The following is a 26190-nucleotide window of genomic DNA, read 5'->3' on the forward strand; positions in this document are numbered from 1 at the left end:
CACATGGTGACACATACATGGTGACACAAACATGGTGACACAAACATGGTGAAACATGGTGACACAAACATGGTGACACAAGGTGACACAAACATGGTGACACAAACATGGTGACACAAACATGGTGACACACGGTGACACAAACATGGTGACACAAACACGGTGACACAAGGTGACACAAACACGGTGACACAAACACGGTGACACAAACACGGTGACACAAACATGGTGACACAAACACGGTGACACATGGTGACACAAACATGATGACACATGGTGACACAAACATGGTGACACAAACATGGTGACACAAACATGGTGACACAAACATGGTGACACATGGTGACACAAACATGGTGACACATGGTGACACAAACATGGTGACACATGGTGACACAAACATGGTGACACAAACACGGTGACACAAGGTGACACAAACACGGTGACACAAACATGGTGACACAAACACGGTGACACATGGTGACACAAACATGGTGACACAAGGTGACACAAACATGGTGACACACGGTGACACAAACATGGTGACACATGGTGACACAAACATGGTGACACAAGGTGACACAAACATGGTGACACAAACATGGTGACACAAACATGGTGACACATGGTGACACAAACATGGTGACACAAACATGGTGACACATGGTGACACAAACATTGTGACACAAACATTGTGACACAAACATGGTGACACAAGGTGACACAAACATGGTGACACATGGTGACACAAACATGGTGACACACGGTGACACAAACATGGTGACACATGGTGACACAAACATGGTGTCACAAACATGGTGACACATGGTGACACAAACATGGTGACACAAACATGTTGACGCAAACATGGTGACACATGGTGACACTAACATGGTGACACAAACATGGTGACACAAGGTGACAAACATTGTGACACAAACACGGTGACACATGGTGACACAAACATTGTGACACAAACATGGTGACACAAGGTGACACAAACATGGTGACACAAACATGGTGACACATGGTGACACAAACATGGTGACACATGGTGTCACAAACATGGTGACACATGGTGACACAAACATGGTGACACAAACACGGTGACACAAACATTGTGACACAAACATGGTGACACAAGGTGACACAAACATGGTGACACACGGTGACACAAACATGGTGACACATGGTGTCACAAACATGGTGACACATGGTGACACAAACATGGTGACACAAACATGTTGACGCAAACATGGTGACACAAACATGGTGACACAAACATGGTGACACAAACATTGTGACACAAACAAGGTGACACATGGTGACACAAACATGGTGACACAAACATTGTGACACAAACATTGTGACACAAACATGGTGACACATGGTGACACAAACATGGTGACACAAACATTGTGACACAAACATGGTGACACATGGTGACACAAACATGGTGACACAAACATGGTGACACATGGTGACACAAACATGGTGACACAAACATGGTGACACAAACATGGTGACACATGGTGACACAAACATGGTGACACAAACATGGTGACACATGGTGACACAAACATGGTGACACAAACATGGTGACACATGGTGACACAAACATGGTGACACATGGTGACACAAACATGGTGTCACAAACATGGTGACACATGGTGACACAAACACGGTGACACAAACATGGTGACACATGGTGACACAAACATGGTGACACATGGTGACACAAACATGGTGTCACAAACATGGTGACACATGGTGACACAAACATGGTGACACAAACATGGTGACACAAACATGGTGACACATGGTGACACAAACATGGTGACACATGGTGACACAAACATGGTGTCACAAACATGGTGACACATGGTGACACAAACATGGTGACACAAACATGGTGACACATGGTGACACAAACATGGTGACACATGGTGACACAAACATGGTGACACAAACATGGTGACACATGGTGACACAAACATGGTGACACAAACATGGTGACACGTGGTGACACAAACATGGTGACACAAACATTGTGACACAAACATGGTGACACATGGTGACACAAACATGGTGACACAAACATGGTGACACGTGGTGACACAAACACAGTGACACATGGTGACACAAACATTGTGACACAAACATGGTGACACATGGTGACACAAACATGGTGACACAAACATTGTGACACATGGTGACACAAACATGGTGACACACACATTGTGACACAAACATGGTGACACAAACATGGTGACACAAACATGGTGACACATGGTGACACAAACATGGTGACACATACATGGTGACACAAACATGGTGACACATGGTGACACAAACATGGTGACAAAAACACGGTGACACAAACATGGTGACACAAACACGGTGACACATGGTGACACAAACATGGTGACACATGGTGACACAAACATGGTGACACATGGTGACACAAACATGGTGACACAAGGTGACACAAACATGGTGACACAAACATGGTGACACATGGTGACACAAACATGGTGACACACGGTGACACAAACATGGTGACACATGGTGACACAAACATGGTGACACAAGGTGACACAAACATGGTGACACAAACATGGTGACACATGGTGACACAAACATGGTGACACACGGTGACACAAACATGGTGACACATGGTGACACAAACATGGTGACACAAGGTGACACAAACATGGTGACACAAACATGGTGACACAAGGTGACACAAACATGGTGACACAAACATGGTGACACATGGTGACACAAACATGGTGACACAAACATGGTGACACATGGTGACACAAACATGGTGACACAAACATTGTGACACAAACATGGTGACACATGGTGACACAAACATGGTGACACATGGTGACACAAACATGGTGACACAAACATGGTGACACAAACATGGTGACACAAACATGGTGACACATGGTGACACAAGGTGACACAAACATTGTGACACAAACACGGTGACACATGGTGACACAAATATGGTGACACAAACATGGTGACACAAACATGGTGACACAAACATGGTGACACAAACATGGTGACACATGGTGACACAAACATGGTGACACATGGTGACACAAGGTGACACAAACATTGTGACACAAACACGGTGACACATGGTGACACAAACATTGTGACAAAAACATGGTGACACATGGTGACACAAACATGGTGACACAAACATGGTGACACAAACATGGTGACACATGGTGACACAAACATTGTGACACAAACACGGTGACACATGGTGACACAAATATGGTGACACAAACACGGTGACACAAACATGGTGACACATGGTGACACAAACATGGTGACACAAACACGGTGACACAAACATGGTGACACAAACACGGTGACACATGGTGACACCAACATGGTGACACAAGGTGACACAAACATTGTGACGCAAACATGGTGACACATGGTGACACAAACATGGTGACACATGGTGACACAAACATGGTGTCACAAACATGGTGACACATGGTGACACAAACATGGTGACACAAACATGTTGACGCAAACATGGTGACACAAACATGGTGACACAAACATGGTGACACGTGGTGACAAAAACACAGTGACACATGGTGACACAAACATGGTGACACAAATGACACAAACATGGTGACACAAACACGGTGACACAAATATGGTGACACAAACAAGGTGACACAAGGTGACACAAACATTGTGACACAAACACGGTGACACAAACATTGTGACACAAACACGGTGACACAAACATGGTGACACACGGTGACACAAACATGGTGACACATGGTGACACAAGGTGACACAAACATGGTGACACAAACATGGTGACACATGGTGACACAAACATGGTGACACAAACATGGTGACACAAGGTGACACAAACATGGTGACACATGGTGACACAAACATGGTGACACAAACATGGTGACACATGGTGACACAAACATGGTGACACATGGTGACACAAACATGGTGACACAAACATGGTGACACATGGTGACACAAACATGGTGACACAAACATTGTGACACAAACACGGTGACACAAACATTGTGACACAAACACGGTGACACACGGTGACACAAACATGGTGACACATGGTGACACAAACATGGTGACACAAGGTGACACAAACATGGTGACACAAACATGGTGACACAAACATGGTGACACAAACATGGTGACACATGGTGACACAAACATGGTGACACAAACATGGTGACACAAGGTGACACAAACATGGTGACACATGGTGACACAAACATGGTGACACAAACATGGTGACACACGGTGACAAAAACATGGTGACACATGGTGACACAAACATGGTGACACAAACATGGTGACACATGGTGACACAAACATGGTGACACAAACATGGTGACACAAACATGGTGACACGTGGTGACACAAACATAGTGACACATGGTGACACAAACATGGTGACACATGGTGACACAAACATAGTGACACATGGTGACACAAACATGGTGACACAAACATGGTGACACAAACATGGTGAGACAAACATGGTGACACAAACATGGTGACACAAACATGGTGACACAAACATGGTGACACACGTTGACACAGGGAGACACACGGTGACACATGTTGACACACGGTGACACACGTTGACACACGGTGACACACGGAGACACACGGTGACACACGGTGACACACGGTGACATAAGTTGACACACGTTGACACAAACATGGTGACACAAACATGGTGACACAAACATAGTGACACATGGTGACACAAACATGGTGACACAAACATGGTGACACACGTTGACACAGGGTGACACACGTTGACACACGGTGACACGCGGTGACACACGGTGACACACATTACATTACATGTCATTTAGCTGACCGTTTATCCAAAGCGACTTACAATAAGTGCATTAAACCATGAGTCCAAACTCAGAACAACAAGAATCAAGCAAGTACAATTTCTTCAATAAAGTCAAACTACAAAGTACTATCCGTAAGTGCCATTTAAGTGCTACTAAAGTGCTATCGGTAAGGGACATTTAAGTGCTACTACGGCATTTAAGTGCTACCTATTGAAGGTATAGTCGAAAAAGATGTGTTTTTAGTTTGCGACGGAAGATGTAGAGACTTTCTGCTGTCCTGATGTCAATGGGGAGCTCGTTCCACCAATGAGGAGCCAGCACAGCAAACAGTCGTGATTTAGCTCGAAGTGAAGGAGCTACAAGCAGATTGGCAGAAGCCGAGCGAAGTGAACGGGCTGGGGTGTACGGTTTGACCATGTCCTGGATGTAGACTGGACCCGATCTGTTCGCAGCACGGTACGCAAGTACCAATGTTTTGAAGCGGATGCGGGAGGCCACCGGTAACCAGTGAAGGTCGCGGAGGAGCGGAGTAGTGTGGGTAAATTTCGGTCGGTTGAAGACCAGTCGAGCAGCTGCATTCTGGATGAGCTGTAGAGGTCGAATGGCATTAGCAGGAAGACCTGCCAAGAGGGAGTTGCAATAGTCCAGCCGTGAGATGACCAGAGCCTGGACCAGAGCCTGGACCAGAACCTGTGCCGCCTTCTGAGTGAGAAGGGGTCGGATTCTCCTGATGTTGTACAGCATGTACCTACAGGAGCGTGTTATTGCGGCAATGTTGGCAGTCAGGGAGAGTTGACTGTCGAGCGTCACTCCGAGGTTCCTGGCAGTCGGAGTCGGAACCAGCACTGAGTCGTTGAAGTTAATAGATAGGTCGTGGGTGGGAGAGCCTTTTCCTGGAAGGAGGAGAAGTTCAGTCTTGTCCGGGTTAATTTTCAGGTGGTGTGCGGACATCCACTGAGAGATGTCAGTCAGACAGGCAGAGATTCGTGCTGCTACCCGTGCTTCAGATTGGGGAAACGAGAGGATCAGTTGGGTGTCGTCAGCATAGCTGTGGTAGGTGAAGCCATGCGAGCGAATGACAGAGCCAAGAGAGTTGGTGTACAGAGAGAAGAGAAGAGGACCAAGGACTGAACCTTGAGGGACCCCGGTAGTCAGAGGACAAGGCTCAGACACAGATCCTCTCCAGGTTACCCGGTAAGAGCGGTCGGTGAGATAGGATGAGAAGAGTGAGAGCGCGGTGCCTGAGATACCCAGGTCCTGGAGGGAGGACAAGAGGATCTGGTGGTTCACTGTGTCAAAGGCAGCGGAAAGGTCTAGAAGGATGAGGACAGAGGAGAGAGAGGCTGCTCTAGCAGTGTGAAGCTGCTCAGAGACAGCAAGGAGGGCAGTCTCTGTTGAGTGGCCTGTCTTGAATCCAGACTGGTGGGGGTCTAGAAGGTTGTTACAGTGAAGAAAGGAGGAGACTTGGTTAAAGATAGCTCGCTCTAGAGTTTTGGAGAGGAAGGGAAGGAGAGAGACAGGTCTGTAGTTGTTGACTTCAGATGGGTCCAGAGTGGGTTTCTTCAGGAGAGGGTTGACTCCGCCTCCTTCAGAGAGTTGGGGAAACAGCCGGTTGAGAGGGAGGTGTTAATGAGATGGGTGAGAAAGGGAAGAAGGTCAGGAGCAATGGACTGGAGAAGGTGAGAAGGGATGGGGTCAAGGGGGCAGGTGGTTGGGCGGGCAGAGGTTACTAGGGTAAGAACTTGATTGGGAGATAGGGGGATAAAAGAGGAAAACAAGGGGGAAGAAGGTGAAGTTACTGGAGGTGTAGTTGAGGAAGATGGATTAGTAAATGAAGAGCGTATGTCGTCTATCTTTTTTGTAAAGTAGTCAACAAAGTGGCTTGGTAGAAGGGTGGAGGGAGGGGGGGGAACAGGGGGGTCAAGGAGGTTGGAAAAAATTGAGAAGAGCTTTTTAGGGTTAGATGAAGAGGATTCGATTCTGGATTGATAGAACAAACTTTTGGCTGCAGTGATGGACGCAGAGAAGGAGGAGAGAAGAGATTGATAGGCAAGCAGGTCACTGGCGTGTTTGGATTTACGCCATTTTCTTTCCGCTGCTCGCATTGTGGCTCTCTCGGCGCGCACCGGTTCGGACAGCCACGGAGCCGGAGAGGACTTGCACACTTTGACACACGGTGATACACATTGACACACGGTGACACACGGTGACATAAGTTGACACACGGTGACATAAGTTGACACACGGTGACACACGTTGACACACGTTGACATAAGTTGACACACGGTGACATAAGTTGACACACGATGACATAATTTGACACACGGTGACACACGTTGACACACGTTGACACACGGTGACACACGGTGACACACGTTGACACACGGTGACACACGGTGACACACGTTGACACACGGTGACACACGTTGACACACGTTGACACACATTGACACACGGTGACACACTGTGACACACGGTGACATAAGGTGACACACGGTGACATAAGTTGACATAAGTTGACACACGGTGACACACGGTGACAAACGGTGACATAAGTTGACAAACGGTGACATAAGTTGACACACGGTGACATAAGTTGACAAACGGTGACATAAGTTGACAAACGGTGACATAAGTTGACACACGTTGACACACGGTGACACACGTTGACACACGTTGACACACGGTGACATAAGTTGACACACGGTGACACAAGTTGACACACGTTGACACACGGTGACACACGGTGACACACGTTGACACACGTTGACACACGGTGACACACGGTGACATAAGTTGACACACGGTGACACACGTTGACACACGGTGACACACGGTGACACACGGTGACATAAGTTGACACACGGTGACCTAAATTGACACACGGTGACACACGGTGACACACGTTGACACACGTTGACACGCGGTGACACACGTTGACACGGTGACACACGTTGACACACGGTGACATAAGTTGACACACGGTGACACACGGTGACACACGGTGACACACGCTGACATAAGTTGACACACGGTGACACACGTTGACACACGTTGACACACGGTGACATAAGTTGACACACGGTGACATAAGTTGACACACGGTGACACACGTTGACACACGGTGACACACGTTGACACACGGTGACACACGGTGACACACGTTGACACACGGTGATACACATTGACACACGGTGATACACATTGACACACGTTGACACACGGTGACATAAGTTGACACACGGTGACATAAGTTGACACACGGTGACACACGGTGACACACGTTGACACACGGTGATACACATTGACACACGTTGACACACGGTGACATAAGTTGACACACGGTGACATAAGTTGACACACGGTGACACACGTTGACACACGTTGACACACGTTGACATAAGTTGACATAAGTTGACACACGTTGACACACGGTGACACACGGTGACATAAGTTGACACACGATGACATAAGGTGACGCACGGTGACATAAGTTGACACACGGTGACATAAGTTGACACACGGTGACATAATTTGACACACGCTGACACACGTTGACACACGGTGACACACGGTGACACACGTTGACACACGGTGACACACGTTGACACACATTGACACACGGTGACACACTGTGACACACGGTGACATAAGGTGACACACGGTGACACACGGTGACATAAGTTGACAAACGGTGACATAAGTTGACACACGGTGACATAAGTTGACAAACGGTGACATAAGTTGACACACGTTGACACACGGTGACAAACGGTGACACACGGTGACATAAGTTGACACACGGTGACACAAGTTGACACACGTTGACACACGTTGACACACGGTGACACACGGTGACATAAGTTGACACACGGTGACATAAGTTGACACACGGTGACATAAGTTGACACACGTTGACACACGGTGACATAAGTTGACACACGGTGACACACGGTGACACACGATGACATAAGTTGACACACGGTGACACACGTTGACACACGGTGACACACGTTGACACACGGTGACACACGTTGACACACGGTGACATAAGTTGACACACGGTGACATAAGTTGACACACGGTGACACACGTTGACACACGGTGACACACGTTGACACACGGTGACACACGTTGACACACGGTGACACACGTTGACACACGGTGACACACGGTGACACACGGTGACATAAGTTGACACACGTTGACACACGGTGACATAAGTTGACACACGGTGACACACGTTGACACACGGTGACACACGGTGACATAAGTTGACACACTGTGACAGACGTTGACACACGGTGACACACGTTGACATAAGTTGACACACGTTGACACACGGTGACATAAGTTGACACACGGTGACATAAGTTGACACACGTTGACACACGGTGACACACGTTGACACACGGTGACAAACGGTGACATCACACGGTGACACAAGTTGACACACTGTGACACACGGTGACACACGTTGACATAAGTTGACACACGTTGACACACGGTGACACACGTTGACACACGGTGACAAACGGTGACATAAGTTGACACACGTTGACACACGGTGACATAAGTTGACACACGTTGACACACGGTGACACACGGTGACATAAGTTGACACACGTTGACACACGGTGACATAAGTTGACACACGTTGACACACGGTGACATAAGTTGACACACGGTGACATAAGTTGACACACGGTGACACACGTTGACACACGGTGACACACGGTGACACACGGTGACATAAGTTGACACACGTTGACACACGGTGACATAAGTTGACACACGGTGACATAAGTTGACACACGGTGACATAAGTTGACACACGTTGACACACGGTGATACACGGTGACACACGTTGACACACGGTGACACACGGTGACACACGGTGACACACGTTGACACACATGTTGGACTCTCAGGGTTCAGCTGGTCAGCTTCGGGAGGAACAAGGCCTACATGTTGATAGGAGCCGGCTCAGGGCGACTCATCCTGTAGCCTCTCTGCAGGGAAGAGTAGAAGTCCTGGTTCAGAGGGAGGTCAGGGTACGGACTAACACCTGGAACACAAGTAATGGTTAGACTGGTGTGTATTAATGCATACTGGTTTAGACTGGTATATGATGGTGTATACTGGTTTATACCGGTGTGTGATGATGCATACTGGTTTATACCGGTGTGTGATGATGCATACTGGCTAGACTGGTGTGTGATGATGCATACTGGTTTATACCGGTGTGTGATGATGCATACTGGCTAGACTGGTGTGTGATGATGCATACTGGCTAGACTGGTGTGTGATGATGCATACTGGTTTAGACGGGTGTGTGATGATGCATACTGGTTTAGACGGGTGTGTGTTGATGCATACTGGTTTAGACTGGTGTGTGATGATGCATACTGGTTTAGACGGGTGTGTGATGATGCATACTGGTTTAGACGGGTGTGTGATGATGCATACTGGTTTAGACGGGTGTGTGATGATGCATACTGGTTTAGACGGGTGTGTGTTGATGCATACTGGTTTAGACGGGTGTGTGATGATGCATACAGGTTTAGACTGGTGTGTGATGATGCATACAGGTTTAGACTGGTGTGTGATGATGCATACTGGTTTAGACGGGTGTGTGATGATGCATACTGGTTTAGACTGGTGTGTGATGATGCATACTGGTTTAGACCGGTGTGTGATGATGCATACTGGCTAGACCGGTGTGTGGTAATGCATACTGGTTTAGACTGCTGTGTGATGATGTATACTGGTTTAGACCAGTGTGTGATGATGCATACTGGCTAGACCGGTGTGTGGTAATGCATACTGGTTTAGACTGCTGTGTGATGATGTATACTGGTTTAGACCAGTGTGTGATGATGCATACTGGCTAGACTGGTTTACCAAGAGAGAAGATCTCCCACAGTAAAACTCCGTAGGCCCAGACATCGCTCTGAGAGCTGTACACGTTGTGGAACAGACTCTCAGGAGACATCCACTTCACAGGCAGGAATTTCTGAGAATGAACACATAAGGTTCAGTGTCTCACTTAAAATCATTTTAACCATAAACATTGTGTCAATGAAGATTATTGATCCGTGTAACTGACGTTTCCTCTGACGATATAGTCCTGGTCCTTCACCAGATCTCTGGCCAGACCAAAGTCACAGATCTTAACCAGCTTCCCCTCACTGACCAGAACGTTCCTGGCTGCCAGGTCTCTATGGACGCACTGGAACAAAGGAATACCATGTGAAGGACAGAAAACACGTTTACAGGTACAAGAACATGTTTAACAGGTTAGAAAACACATTAACTGTCACAGTTCAGCTCCTCACCCTCCTCACTCTACTCACTCTACTCACTCTACTGGGCAGTCACTCCCTCCTCATCGGTCTATAACTACCTTCACCTTCTTCTTCTTTTTAGGCTTTATGGCAGATGGCATCCAACAAAAAGTGCATTACCGCCACCTTGGGTTGTGGACCAGAGTTATCTATCCTTTTTAAAAAATTTAAAAAAGAAAACCTAACCTATATCCTTCCACTCAATCCTGTTTCTTTCAAATATTGCACTACCTTTCCTCGTGGTTCCTAGAGTCCTAAAAAGTAGGATGGGAGCCAGAGCCTTTAGTTATCAAGCTCCTCTTTTATGGAACCAGCTTCCACTTTCAGTCCTGGAGGCAGACACAGTCACCTCATTCAAGAATAGACTTAAGACTTTCCTCTTTAATAGCCCTTATAGTTAGGGCTGAATCAGGTTTGCCCTGGTCCAGCCCCTTGATATGCTGCTATAGGCTTATAGGCTGCTGGGGGATGTTTTAGGATACACTGAGCACCTATCTCCTCTTCTCTCTCTCCTTATGGATGAATTTACATCTCTCCATTGCACCTTATTAATTCTGCTTCCTCCCCGGAGTCTTTGGACTCTGCCCCTTTGCCCCTCTCCCCGTCTCCTCTCTTGCTCCTTCTGTTTTTTGGAGGTCTGGATCGTGGTCCATGCCTACTACTCATTATTCATAATTTGTCATATTCATTGAATGTTTATGTAACTGTTCATCTGGTCACATGACAACTATTGTTCATCTGGTCACATGACATCTATTGTTCATCTGGTCACATGACATCTATTGTTCATCTGGTCACATGACATCTATTGTTCATCTGGTCACATGACATCTATTGTTCATCTGGTCACATGACATCTATTGTTCATCTGGTCACATGACATCTATTGTACATCTGGTCACATGACATCTATTGTACATCTGGTCACATGACATCTATTGTTCATCTGGTCACATGACATCTATTGTACATCTGGTCACATGACATCTATTGTTCATCTGGTCACATGACATCTATTGTTCATCTGGTCACATGACATCTATTGTTCATCTGGTCACATGACATCTAGTTTTCATCTAGTCACATGACATCTATTGTTCATCTGGTCACATGACATCTAGTTTTCATCTGGTCACATGACATCTATTGTTCATCTGGTCACATGACATCTAGTGTTCATCTGGTCACATGACATCTAGTGTTCATCTGGTCACATGACATCTATTGTTCATCTGGTCACATGACATCTAGTGTTCATCTGGTCACATGACATCTATTGTTCATCTGGTCACATGACATCTATTGTTCATCTGGTCACATGACATCTATTGTTCATCTGGTCACATGACATCTATTGTTCATCTGGTCACATGACATCTAGTGTTCATCTGGTCACATGACATCTAGTGTTCATCTGGTCACATGACATCTAGTGTTCATCTGGTCACATGACATCTATTGTTCATCTGGTCACATGACATCTAGTGTTCATCTGGTCACATGACATCTAGAGTTCATCTGGTCACATGACGTCTAGTGTTCATCTGGTCACATGACATCTATTGTTCATCTGGTCACATGACATCTAGTGTTCATCTGGTCACATGACATCTAGTGTTCATCTGGTCACATGACATCTATTGTTCATCTGGTCACATGACATCTAGTGTTCATCTGGTCACATGACATCTGGTCACATGACGTCTAGTGTTCATCTGGTCACATGACATCTATTGTTCATCTGGTCACATGACATCTAGTGTTCATCTGGTCACATGACATCTATTGTTCATCTGGTCACATGACATCTAGAGTTCATCTGGTCACATGACATCTAGTGTTCATCTGGTCACATGACATCTAGTGTTCATCTGGTCACATGACATCTAGTGTTCATCTGGTTACATGACATCTATTGTTCATCTGGTCACATGACATCTAGTGTTCATCTGGTCACATGACATCTGGTGTTCATCTGGTCACATGACATCTATTGTTCATCTGGTCACATGACGTCTAGTGTTCATCTGGTCCCATGACATCTATTGTTCATCTGGTCACATGACATCTAGTTTTCATCTGGTCACATGACATCTATTGTTCATCTGGTCACATGACTTCTAGTGTTCATCTGGTCACATGACATCTATTGTTCATCTGGTCACATGACATCTATTGTTCATCTGGTCACATGACATCTAGAGTTCATCTGGTCACATGACATCTAGTGTTCATCTGGTCACATGACATCTAGTGTTCATCTGGTCACATGACATCTAGTGTTCATCTGGTCACATGACATCTATTGTTCATCTGGTCACATGACATCTAGTGTTCATCTGGTCACATGACATCTATTGTTCATCTGGTCACATGACATCTAGTGTTCATCTGGTCACATGACATCTGGTCACATGACGTCTAGTGTTCATCTGGTCACATGACATCTATTGTTCATCTGGTCACATGACATCTAGTTTTCATCTGGTCACATGACATCTATTGTTCATCTGGTCACATGACATCTATTGTTCATCTGGTCACATGACATCTAGAGTTCATCTGGTCACATGACATCTAGTGTTCATCTGGTCACATGACATCTAGTGTTCATCTGGTCACATGACATCTAGTGTTCATCTGGTCACATGACATCTATTGTTCATCTGGTCACATGACATCTAGTGTTCATCTGGTCACATGACATCTAGTGTTCATCTGGTCACATGACATCTATTGTTCATCTGGTCACATGACATCTAGTGTTCATCTGGTCACATGACATCTAGTGTTCATCTGGTCACATGACATCTAGTGTTCATCTGGTCACATGACATCTGGTCACATGACGTCTAGTGTTCATCTGGTCACATGACATCTATTGTTCATCTGGTCACATGACATCTAGTGTTCATCTGGTCACATGACATCTATTGTTCATCTGGTCACATGACATCTAGTGTTCATCTGGTCACATGACATCTGGTCACATGACGTCTAGTGTTCATCTGGTCACATGACATCTATTGTTCATCTGGTCACATGACATCTAGTTTTCATCTGGTCACATGACATCTATTGTTCATCTGGTCACATGACATCTATTGTTCATCTGGTCACATGACATCTATTGTTCATCTGGTCACATGACATCTATTGTTCATCTGGTCACATGACATCTATTGTTCTCTCCATCCGGGGAGAGGGATCCTCCTCTGTTGCTCTCCTGAAGGGTTCTTACCTTTTTACCCTCTGAGGGGAGTTTGTCATTTGTGATTTTGGGCTTTACAAAATAAACTGAATTGAATTGATGAATAACATATTGATGAGTAACATATTGATGAAGCATTGATTATATATCGTACCCTCCTTGAGGACAGGAAGTCCATGGCCTGGGAGACCTGGTAGGAGAAGCTGAGGAGGTCAGTGAGACTGAGGAGAGGAGAATCACTGAGGAGGAGAGACGGCGTCTCCTGCTGGTCTGAGAGAAAACGACAGGTTACTTCACAGACACACCGACAGCATCTGTGAACATCAATTCAATGTACCTATGATTGAGATGCAATATTTGTAAATAATGTACTACAAGTACTACCTGCTGGCGTGTACGGTGTCTTGTACACCGGAGGTTGGATGTCTGCGGAGCTCAGCTCCTTCATGGCAACGTACTGAACGCTGTCTTCTTTAGTCATGTCCATGTAGCCACCATCACTGTAACTGCAGGGACACAGACAGGTAGAGTGAGAGACAGGGGGAGAGAGAGACAGGGGGAGAGAGAGACAGGTGGAGAGAGAAACAGGTGGAGAGAGACACCATCAATACACAGACAGAGAGACAGGGGGTGAGAGAGACAGGTAGTGAGAGAGACAGGGGGAGAGAGAGACAGGTGGAGAGAGAGAAACAGGTGGAGATAGACACCATCAATACACAGACAGAGAGACAGGGGGTGAGAGAGACAGGGGGAGAGAGAGACAGGTAGAGAGAGAGACAGGGGGAGAGAGAGACAGGTGGAGAGAGAGAAACAGGTGGAGATAGACACCATCAATACACAGACAGAGAGACAGGGGGTGAGAGAGACAGGGGGAGAGAGAGACATGTGGAGAGAGAAACAGGTGGAGAGAGAGAAACAGGTGGAGAGAGACACCATCAATACACAGACAGAGAGACAGGGGGTGAGAGAGACAGGTAGTGAGAGAGACAGGGGGAGAGAGAGACATGTGGAGAGAGAAACAGGTGGAGAGAGAGAAACAGGTGGAGAGAGACACCATCAATACACAGACAGAGAGACAGGGGGAGAGAGAGACAGGTAGAGAGAGAGAGAGACACCATCAACACACAGACAAGTAGAGAGAGAGACAGGTGGAGAGAGAGACACCATCAACACACAGACAGGTAGAGACAGAGACAGGTGGAGAGAGAGACACCATCAACACACAGACAGGTAGAGAGAGAGAGAGACAGATGGAGAGAGAGAAACAGGTGGAGAGAGACACCATCAATACACAGACAGAGAGACAGGGGGAGAGAGAGACAGGTAGAGAGAGAGAGAGAGACACCATCAACACACAGACAGGTAGAGAGAGAGAGACAGGTTGAGAGAGAGATACCATCAACACACAGACAAGTAGAGAGAGAGACAGGTGGAGAGAGAGACACCATCAACACACAGACAGGTAGAGACAGAGAGAGACAGATGGAGAGAGAGACAGGTGGAGATAGACACCATCAATACACTGACAGGTGGAGAGAGAGACCATCGATACACAGACAGGTAGAGAGAGAGACCTCTTGGTGTGTGTCTCTCTCTGTCTGAAGGTGTGTTTGTTCCTCTGCAGGTAGTTCACTAGGTCTCCATGGCAACAGAACTCAGTGATCAGATAGACAGGTCCTGGACAGACAGACGTTGTTCAGCGTTAGTTATCCAGATGAAGGATGAAGTCAGGATGTAATATTACAGTAAATAATATTAATAATAATAACCTCCCCTCGTGCACGCTCCCAGCAGGTTAACAACGTTCAGGTGAGGACCGAGAAGAACCAGAACCTTCAGCTCCGACATCAGAGACTGAGCCGCCCCACTGCTGGCTACACACACACACACACCACACACCACACACCACACACCACACACCACACACCACACACCACACACCACACACCACACACCACACACCACACACACACACACACACACACACACACACACACACACACACACACACACACACACACACACACACACACACACACACACACACACACACACACACACACACACGATTGGTTTACTCTTGGATAAAAACACCAGAGACAGACAGACAGACAGGAAGACAGACAGGTATGTACATTTGACCATCTTGACGGCAGCTTTAGTTGTAGAATGAAAGGGAAGCCGACCAGAGATGGTCGCCATGACAACACGACCAAAGGCACCTGAACCCAACACCTGCCCTGTAGACAGACAGACAGGCAGACAGACAGTATTGTATAGTTTAGTATACATTAATACTATATTATTTAGAATTGGCTCTAGAGATTAGCATTAACATTAAAACAGTGAAGTGTGTTTGAATGTTAATGTTCCACCTTATGTTCCAGAGAAAAAGTCCACCTTAATGTTCCGGAGAACAAGTCCACCTTAACCTAGTACTAAATGGTCTCTGGGGAGTATTACCTAGTACTACATTGTCTCTGGGGTTTATTACCTAGTACAACATTGTCTCTGGGGTGTATTACCTAGTACTACATTGTCTCTGGGGAGTATTACCTAGTACAACATTGTCTCTGGGGTTTATTACCTAGTACAACATTGTCTCTGGGGTGTATTACCTAGTACTACATGGTCTCTGGGGAGTATTACCTGATACTCTATTGTCCCTGTGGGGTATATTACCTGTTACAACATTGTCTCTGGGGTTTATTACCTAGTACAACATTGTCTCTGGGGTGTATTACCTAGTACTACATGGTCTCTGGGGAGTATTACCTAGTACTCTATTGTCCCTGCGGGGTATATTACCTGTTACAACATTGTCTCTGGGGTTTATTACCTAGTACAACATTGTCTCTGGGGTGTATTACCTAGTACAACATGGTCTCTGGGGAGTATTACCTAGTACTCTATTGTCCCTGCGGGGTATATTACCTGTTACAACATTGTCTCTGGGGTTTATTACCTAGTACAACATTGTCTCTGGGGTGTATTACCTAGTACAACATGGTCTCTGGGGAGTATTACCTAGTACTCTATTGTCCCTGCGGGGTATATTACCTGTTACAATATTGTCTCTGGGGTTTATTACCTAGTACAACATGGTCTCTGGGGAGTATTACCTAGTACTCTATTGTCCCTGCGGGGTTTATTACCTAGTACAACATTGTCTCTGGGGTGTATTACCTAGTACAACATGGTCTCTGGGGAGTATTACCTAGTACTCTATTGTCCCTGCGGGGTATATTACCTGTTACAACATTGTCTCTGGGGTGTATTACCTAGTACAACATGGTCTCTGGGGAGTATTACCTAGTACTCTATTGTCCCTGTGGGGTATATTACCTGTTACAACATTGTCTCTGGGGTTTATTACCTAGTACAACATTGTCTCTGGGGTGTATTACCTAGTACAACATGGTCTCTGGGGAGTATTACCTAGTACTCTATTGTCCCTGTGGGGTATATTACCTGTTACAACATTGTCTCTGGGGTTTATTACCTAGTACAACATTGTCTCTGTGGTGTATTACCTAGTACAACATGGTCTCTGGGGAGTATTACCTAGTACTCTATTGTCCCTGTGGGGTATATTACCTGTTACAACATTGTCTCTGGGGTTTATTACCTAGTACTACATGGTCTCTGGGGTTTATTACCTAGTACTACATGGTCTCTGGGGAGTATTACCTAGTACTCTATTGTCCCTGCGGGGTATATTACCTGTTACAACATTGTCTCTGGGGTTTATTACCTAGTACAACATTGTCTTTGGGGTTTATTACCTAGTACTATATTGTCTCTGGGGTTTATTACCTAGTACTACATTGTCTCTGGGGTTTTATTACCTAGTACTATATTATCTCTGGGGTTTATTACCTAGTACTACATTGTCTCTGTGGTGTATTACTTAGTACTATATTGTCTCTGGGGTGTATTACCTAGTACTATATTATCTCTGGGGTGTATTACCTAGTACTATATTGTCTCTGGGGTTTATTAGCTAGTACTATATTGTCTCTGGGGTTTATTAGCTAGTACTATATTGTCTCTGGGGTGTATTACCTAGTACTATATTATCTCTGGGGTGTATTACCTAGTACTATATTGTCTCTGGGGTTTATTACCTAGTACTATATCATCTCTGGGGTGTATTACCTAGTACTATATTGTCTCTGGGGTTTATTACCTAGTACTATATTGTCTCTGGGGTGTATTACCTAGTACTATATTGTCCCTTGGAGTTTTTATCCCTGGGATTATTACCTAGTACTACATTGTATCTGGGGAGTATTACCTAGTATTACATTGTCTCGTGGTACTTCCCAGCTGGAGTTGTAGGGCAGGTGGGCGGGGTTCAGGTAGGTGTACTGCTGTCCGTCAGGGCTCACCGACTCAATCACCTTCCAACAGACTTCATAACGAGGTTTCTGACAAACAGGAATACAAATCAATACCAGTGTTCTACTTCTGTACCATTTAAAACTGCAGTATAACAGTACTATTTTAAAACTGCAGTATAACAGTACTATACTAAAACTGCAGTACAACAGTACTATACTAAAACTGCAGTATAACAGTACTATTTTAAAACAGCAGTATAACAGTACTATTTTAAAACAGCAGTATAACAGTACTACACTAAAACTGCAGGATACTAGTACTACACTAAAACAGTACTACACTAAAACACCAGTATAATAGTACTACACTAAAACACCAGTATAATAGTACTACACTAAAACACCAGTATAATAGTACTATACTAAAACTGCAGTATAACAGTACTACACTAAAACACCAGTATAATAGTACTACACTAAAACACCAGTATAATAGTACTACACAAACACCAGTATAATAGTACTACACTAAAACACCAGTATAACAGTACTACACTAAAACAGCAGTATAACAGTACTACACTAAAACTGCAGGATACTAGTACTACACTAAAACAGTACTACACTAAAACACCAGTATAATAGTACTACACTAAAACACCAGTATAATAGTACTACACTAAAACACCAGTATAACAGTACTACACTAAAACAGCAGTATAACAGTACTACACTAAAACTGCAGGATACTAGTACTACACTAAAACAGTACTACACTAAAACACCAGTATAATAGTACTACACTAAAACACCAGTATAATAGTACTACAATAAAAAAAACAGTATAATAGTACTACAATAAAAAAAAACAGTATAATAGTACTACAATAAAAAAACAATATAATAGTACTACACTAAAACACCAGTATAATAGTACTACACTAAAACACCAGTATAATAGTACTACAGTACTACACTAAAACACCAGTATAATAGTACTACAGTAAAACTGACTTTCTTCCAGAGGAGGATGAGGATGATGAGGAAGACGACGGCAATGATGACCAGAACCAGAACTGCTGCCAAGACCGCAACCTGAGACAGGAGAGCTGCAGACAGGTTAAGAGAGAGAGACAGGTAGATAAAGAGAGAGAGAGAGAGAGAGAGAGAGAGAGAGAGAGAGAAGCATAAGCAGAGAGACAGGTAGAGAAATAGAGTGAGATTAATTTTTTAACATATACATAGTTATGATTTTTACAATTTCTTTGTAATGCATTAAAATCACAGGTTGCTTTGTTTTGTTTAAAATAAAAAACTGCGCAAACACCAAACTCCTCTACGACAGAACAAACAATAATATTAAAACACCAACATTGTTCAAAAGCGTCCAAGTCTGCAATGTGCTTATAGAAACAACTTCTAGCTAGAGTCTGGCCACACTGCCCTGTTCTCCTGTTCTCCTGCCCCTCCCTGTTCTCCTGCCCCTCCCTGTTCTCCTGCCTCTCCCTGTTCTCCTGGTCTCCTGCCCCTCCCTGGCCTCCTGCCCCTCCCTGGCCTCAAGGCCCTCCCTGTTCTCCTGCCTCTCCCTGTTCTCCTACCCCTCCCTGGCCTCCTGCCCCTCCCTGGCCTCCTGCCCCTCCCTGTTCTCCTGCCCCTCCCTGTTCTCCTGCCCCTCCCTGTTCTCCTGCCCCTCCCTGTTATCCTGCCCCTCCATGGCCTCCTGCCCCTCCCTGTTCTCCTGCCTCTCCCTGTTCTCCTGCCCCTCCCTGTTCTCCTGCCCCTCCCTGGCCTCCTGCCCCTCCCTGTTCTCCTGCCCCTCCCTGGCCTCCTGCCCCTCCCTGTTCTCCTGCCCCTCCCTGGCTTCCTGCCCCTCCCTGTTCTCCTGCCTCTCCCTGTTCTCCTGCCCCTCCCTGTTCTCCTGTTCTCCTGCCCCTCCCTGGCTTCCTGCCCCTCCCTGTTCTCCTGCCTCTCCCTGTTCTCCTGCCCCTCCCTGTTCTCCTGCCTCTCCCTGTTCTCCTGCCCCTCCCTGTTCTCCTGCCTCTCCCTGTTCTCCTGCCTCTCCCCGTTCTCCTGCCCCTCCCTGTTCTCCTGCCACTCCCTGTTCTCCTGCCTCTCCCTGTTCTCCTGCCTCTCCCTGTTCTCCTGCCTCTCCCTGTTCTCCTGCCCCTCCCTGTTCTCCTGCCCCTCCCTGTTCTCCTGCCCATCCCTGTTCTCCACTCGTTTTTTACGGGTTAATTAAATGGCTATTTTGGCTTCCCCAGAAAGATAATTGAGGAGCTGCTAACTTCTCTTTTCATGCTTTCTTGTAGGCAGCTCCCATGATAAAAAACACATTAAAAGACTAAAAAACAATGTTAGAAGAGAGAAGAAACCTGAAAGTCTCTTGCACTCAGTAAAAACATGGTAGATAGTCTCACGAAGGTCACAGAAGGGGCACCGGCTCAGGACAGCGGGATTAAGAACAGAGATAAAAGCATTGCAGGCGACAGCACCGTGTAAAATCCTCCACTGGAGGTCGGACGTTCGTTTCTTGAGGGGAGGTTTATATAAAATCCTCCACTGTGGGCCAGGTCCGCCTTGTCCCAGTCTCTCTGACCACACAGTGGGAGGCCTGTTGCACAGTCCGGACCTGTTTGTGCTCTTGGCACAGTTGAAATACAGTCTTCTTGTCTACCTAGTGTTGTGTTAATGCTTCTGGGTGTGTCGTAGCAAGCAGGGGGCCGGTGAGTTTCCCTAGCCCTGGGCTCAGGGAGATCTCGGGGAAAGGGTCTGCAGGGTCCGGCTCGACTTCTCCTTGGCTGTAGTCCATGAGGATGCTCCTCTCCTTCCCGGTCAGCCTCTGTCTCCACAGCTCCAGGAGCCTCCTCGCCACCCGGACGGAATGCAGACCCAGCAGAGCGCCCAGGGCCAGGGGGTCGCTCAGCGTCGGCCCCACTGCATCTACCAGCTGCTGCAGGCACAGGGTCCGCGACCTCAGCAGCGCCCCCGTCAGTCCAGGGGTGACGCTGCTGCTGATGTCCAGCTTGGCCCTGTGAATCAACGGTTCTCTCAACAACCAGTACAGAGAGTTAGACTGTGGGCATCTTTCACGAATAAAAAAGGGCCCACGACTTAAAAACACCCTGATAAAACGGAGGCAGCCCACTTAACTTTAAAATGCTAGAATCCATTAAAAACAGAGCAGTATCCAGCCCCAGGTTGTTAGCACGTCTGAGGGTTCAATTCAATTCAGTTTATTTTGTATAGCCCAATATCACAAATTACAAACTCCCCTCAGAGGGCTTTACAATCAGTACACATAGACATCCCTGACCTTTGACCTCACATCAGATCAGGAAAAACTCCCCAAAAATAACCTTTCACAAGGAAAAAAGGGAAGAAACCTTCAGGAGAGCAGGATGCAGCTGGCCACATCTCTACACACTAAAAGTCCGGACTAGTCACAAACTGAATTCTAAAAGTGGCTGTCTGGCTGGCGGACAAGGCCCTGCCCCCTCTCCTCTCTGGCTAAAAACAGCACCCCTTGTGGCACCCAGTGTAGACCCTCCCAAAAGAAATCCACCATTCTTTTCTGTATGTGGCCTAGAAAACCTGAGGGAAGGCATGTTAGGCGGTGCCACAGCTGGGATGCTATAAGATTATTTAAAACCAGTACAGGGAGACCATCAAGGCTCTTGTATGCTTATGGGCCTGTCAAGCTCCTCGTTGGTCTCCTCAGAGACCTGAGGCAGCTCCACACAGAACCCCTCCATTAATGACTCCTCCCTGTACTCACTGGTATACAGGGAGGAGTAAAAGCCCACAGCTCGCCTCCTGATCTGGCTTGGTTCCACAACTGGCTGCCCTACGTCTCCTAACAGTGAGTGGATTACCCTCCTCTGCCCACTCTTCCTCTCCAGGCCGAAGAAGAAGCTAGACGGAGTGTCCATCTCTGTGATGGTCTGAAATCGGGACCTGACCAGTGCACCCTGAACTTTAACATCTAACAGGTCGGCCAGAGCCATCTTTTTTTCTTTGAGGACTTCAATATGTCCTCGATCTCCTGTGGACTCACTTAAACTCTCTAGGTCCACTATATCTGTCTCCAGGTCCTTCATAGATCTGGTGATGTCTCAGGTGACGTTGAAAGTATGCTGCTGACAAAGAAGCCTAATCTCAATCTTACCACGGTCCCACCACTGCCTAAGACTACTAAAATCGCTCTTCCTCAGCCTAAAAACATCCCAGAAATAAATAAGAACCTCTCTAAAATTATTATCAAAGGTTAAAACTGAATTAAAATGCCAATACACGCTCTTATGTAAAATGTGTCTAATAAAAACATGACATAAAAGCAAAGAATGATCAGTAAAACCAGCAGGAACAATACTGCACATTTTAAAAATATTAAAATGGTGCTTAAAAACATAAATACGGTCTAACCTGGCTGAGGAGATCCTCCCCTCCCTAAAGTGGGACCATGTGTACTGTCGGCAGTCGGCATGCATCCTTCTCCACACATCCACCAGGCCATGAGAATGGACCAGCCTCCTCAGAACCTGCTGTGAAGCTGGATGTGGCTCTGTGTGGTTACGGTCCTTTAACTCATCTTCCGTACAGTTAAAATCCCCCCCCCCAAGAATAAAAAATCCTCCGAGGCACAGCCATTTAAAACATCATTAACTTTTTGTAAAAACAGCTTCCTCTCTGCACCGGTTGCTGGAGCATACACATTGATAAAAAGAACAGTAAAAAGGTCGAACCGTGCTTTAACTAAAAACAACCTCCCCTCGATGATGTGTTTGACCTCCAGTGAAACCGGGATAAAAGACCTGGAGAAGAGGAAGCCCACTCCTCCACTGAGGTTTGTGTGGTGACTCAGGAGGACTTCCCCTTCCCACTCCCTCCTCCAGTCGGCCTCGTTGGTGCTGTCGCTGTGGGTCTCTTGTAGGAAGAGAACATCAATACCTTTCATCTTTTTAAATTCATAAATAGATGTTCTCTTCCTTACATCTCTGGCTTCATTCACATTTAAACTTCTCACTCTAAAAGTATTCATTAAAAGAAAACAAATAAATTAAAAACACACATTGGAGCTTTCGCCATCACCCTTGTTCATCGCTCTTCTATTTTTAGTTTTTTAATGTAAAACCCTCCTGCTCAGTGAGGCCGGACTCCTCCCTCCGGCTCATATGGTGTCTGGCTGGGGAATAAAATAGATTTAGGTCAGGAACGAATTCTGCAACTTTGACTCCTTTCCCGCAGTTTGTTTTTTGTAAAACATTCTTATTTCATACATTTTCTGTTGCTGACTGTTCCTTAAAAACTCAGGTGGAGCATCAATGCTGTCCTCGGACTCGTCTGCTTGTCCTCCCCCACCTTGCTGGCCTTGGCTTCACTGGCTGCGTTCTGGCCCCGCTTCTTCCTCTTAGGGGCAACTTTTGGCTCCCCAGCTTCCTCCTCCTCCATCTCAGCTTCTTCCGCCTGCTCAGCCAACCCCCACCCGCTTATACTTTCTTCCTCCGACTCTATTCCTCCACCAACCTGCTCTGCTACCTCTATGGGCTTCTTACCAGCACCGTTTCCACCCGTTTCTTTCCCTTCTCCTCACCATTTCCCACCTTAAGCAAAGCCTCCCCCTTACTGCCCTGGACACCATCACCATTACCACCACCATCACCCACCCCACTCAAACTCACCCCATGCGTGTTAGGCATAGCCGCCAAGCCAACAGCCACGGCCCAGACAGGAGACGCCTGTTTTTAATATTTACAACATTACGAACACACGGATTAAGATACAGACCTACAACTCTACACACATGTGCATGTAGTTCTGCTACAATAACGGCCCAATAGAAGTCAGTATTAGAGTACATTAGAGTACTATTGCAGTAGTACCGTAGTGTACTACTACTGTAATACAAGTACGTACAGTTGGCCAGTACTCGCAGGTCTCTGGTTCGTCGTCCGGCTGAGTTTTTGGCTTCACAGCGAACAGCTGACACGGAGGTGTGACTTTGCAGAGTTAACACACTGCGTACCTGCACAGGTGAGACACGACACAGCTGTCAATCATCTTCACATCAACACTCTTACCCCTCGGATGACTTCACACTGATGACGTTGCTGGTTACCTGGGTGACGCCTCTCTCCGCCACCTGTGTGATGTTCTCCTGCAGAGCCACGCCCTCCGAGGCCGCTGATAGACTCCTCCAGCCGCCCGTCAGATTACTGCACCTGTAAGCGACAAACACACCCACCTCTGAGAAGTGTGCTGGTGATGGGAGCCGGGTCCCGGTCGCTTTAGGGCCACGCCCCTCACCTTGAAAAGGGAGCAGCCCACAAAAGGATGAGGTACCTATCAGAACCCAGAGTGCTAAAGGACGATGCATTCTGATTGGTTCCCTCAACAGAAAGACAAATGGATTGGCTCCCATTGTTTTGTGGATTATTGCAGAAAACCAGTTCTGTGGCAAAAAAAAACTTTTGTGTGCGACGCAATAATCGTTACACAAAAGTTACGAGAGAGACTTGATACTACAAATTAAAACAGTGCGTGTTTGTTTGTTTACCTGTGTGTGCTGTGACAGGTGTACCAGGTGACAGTTGGGGGCGGGGCTCCCTCACTGACACAAAGAATTCCCTTACTGACGGCCTCCGACAGAGACGTGATCCTGGGGGGCGCTGCACACAGACACACACATGCACACGCACACATAAACATCCACACACACAGATACTATCTGTCAATCACCATGTCTCTCGCTCTCCGTCCTGACCTTTGACCTCCAGGTGGAAGAAGACTTCCTCAACGGCATCCTCGTTGGAAGCAGTTGCTGTGTAGCTTCCCATCTGATCCATCTGAACCCGAACCAGCGTCAGTTTGCTCACATACCTGCCCATCAACCAGTCAGTCAATCAATCAGACAATAGGAGTCTTGATCACTAAGCTCTTCACTATTGATCTACCTGCTTCCCATCTGGTCTGTGGAGGTGGTTTCTGAGGCGACGGTGTTGTTGTCTTTGGTCCAGAGGACGGTGGGGAGGGGGAGGCCGTCGACCTCCACACTGAACTCCACCGTGTGGTGGAGGAGAGACGACACGTTGGTCTCACCTGAAGGCCACAGGTAAACGTAACCTCGATCTGCAGAGAGAGAGAGAGACAGGTTACATAGTAGCACCGCCGTAATAGCACTTTAGCAACACTTAAATGTCTCTTACTGATAGCACTTTGTAGTTTAACTTTATTGAAGAAATTGTACTTGCTTGATGTGTGTGTGTGTGTGTGTTTGAGTGTGTCTGTGTGTGAGTGTGTGTGTGTGTGAGTGAGTGAGTGTGTGTATGTGTGAGTGAGGTCAAAGGTCAGGGAGGTCGTGTGTGTACAGATTGTAAAGCCCTCTGAGGTCA

At 46.4% G+C, this 26190-nt stretch overlaps 1 protein-coding gene across 11 annotated transcripts in view; it reads right to left on the reverse strand.

The window, feature by feature from the left end:
* LOC117742953 (platelet-derived growth factor receptor beta-like) overlaps positions 1-26190 on the reverse strand; it is a 41731-nt gene that overhangs the window by 9924 nt on the left and 5617 nt on the right. For 8 of the 11 annotated variants that reach the window (XM_034550642.1, XM_034550637.1, XM_034550641.1 and 5 more), the window contains 15 exons: positions 25753-25927; positions 25563-25678; positions 25356-25467; positions 24918-25020; positions 24716-24824; positions 19817-19911; positions 18757-18889; positions 16595-16699; positions 16229-16333; positions 16034-16136; positions 14844-14965; positions 14614-14729; positions 11011-11133; positions 10806-10917; positions 9870-9969 (listed from right to left, as the gene is read on the reverse strand). In XM_034550642.1, the coding sequence (XP_034406533.1) occupies positions 9870-9969; positions 10806-10917; positions 11011-11133; positions 14614-14729; positions 14844-14965; positions 16034-16136; positions 16229-16333; positions 16595-16699; positions 18757-18889; positions 19817-19911; positions 24716-24824; positions 24918-25020; positions 25356-25467; positions 25563-25678; positions 25753-25927 (1729 nt within the window). Of the gene's footprint in view, positions 1-9817; positions 9970-10805; positions 10918-11010; positions 11134-14613; positions 14730-14843; positions 14966-16033; positions 16137-16228; positions 16334-16594; positions 16700-18756; positions 18890-19816; positions 19912-24715; positions 24825-24917; positions 25021-25355; positions 25468-25562; positions 25679-25752; positions 25928-26190 lie in introns of all 11 variants that reach the window. The other 3 variants (XR_004611061.1, XM_034550644.1, XM_034550643.1) reach the window with 3 other exon arrangements.

This window comes from Cyclopterus lumpus, chromosome 14 (genome assembly GCF_009769545.1).
Source record: "Cyclopterus lumpus isolate fCycLum1 chromosome 14, fCycLum1.pri, whole genome shotgun sequence".
NCBI lineage: Eukaryota > Metazoa > Chordata > Actinopteri > Perciformes > Cyclopteridae > Cyclopterus > Cyclopterus lumpus.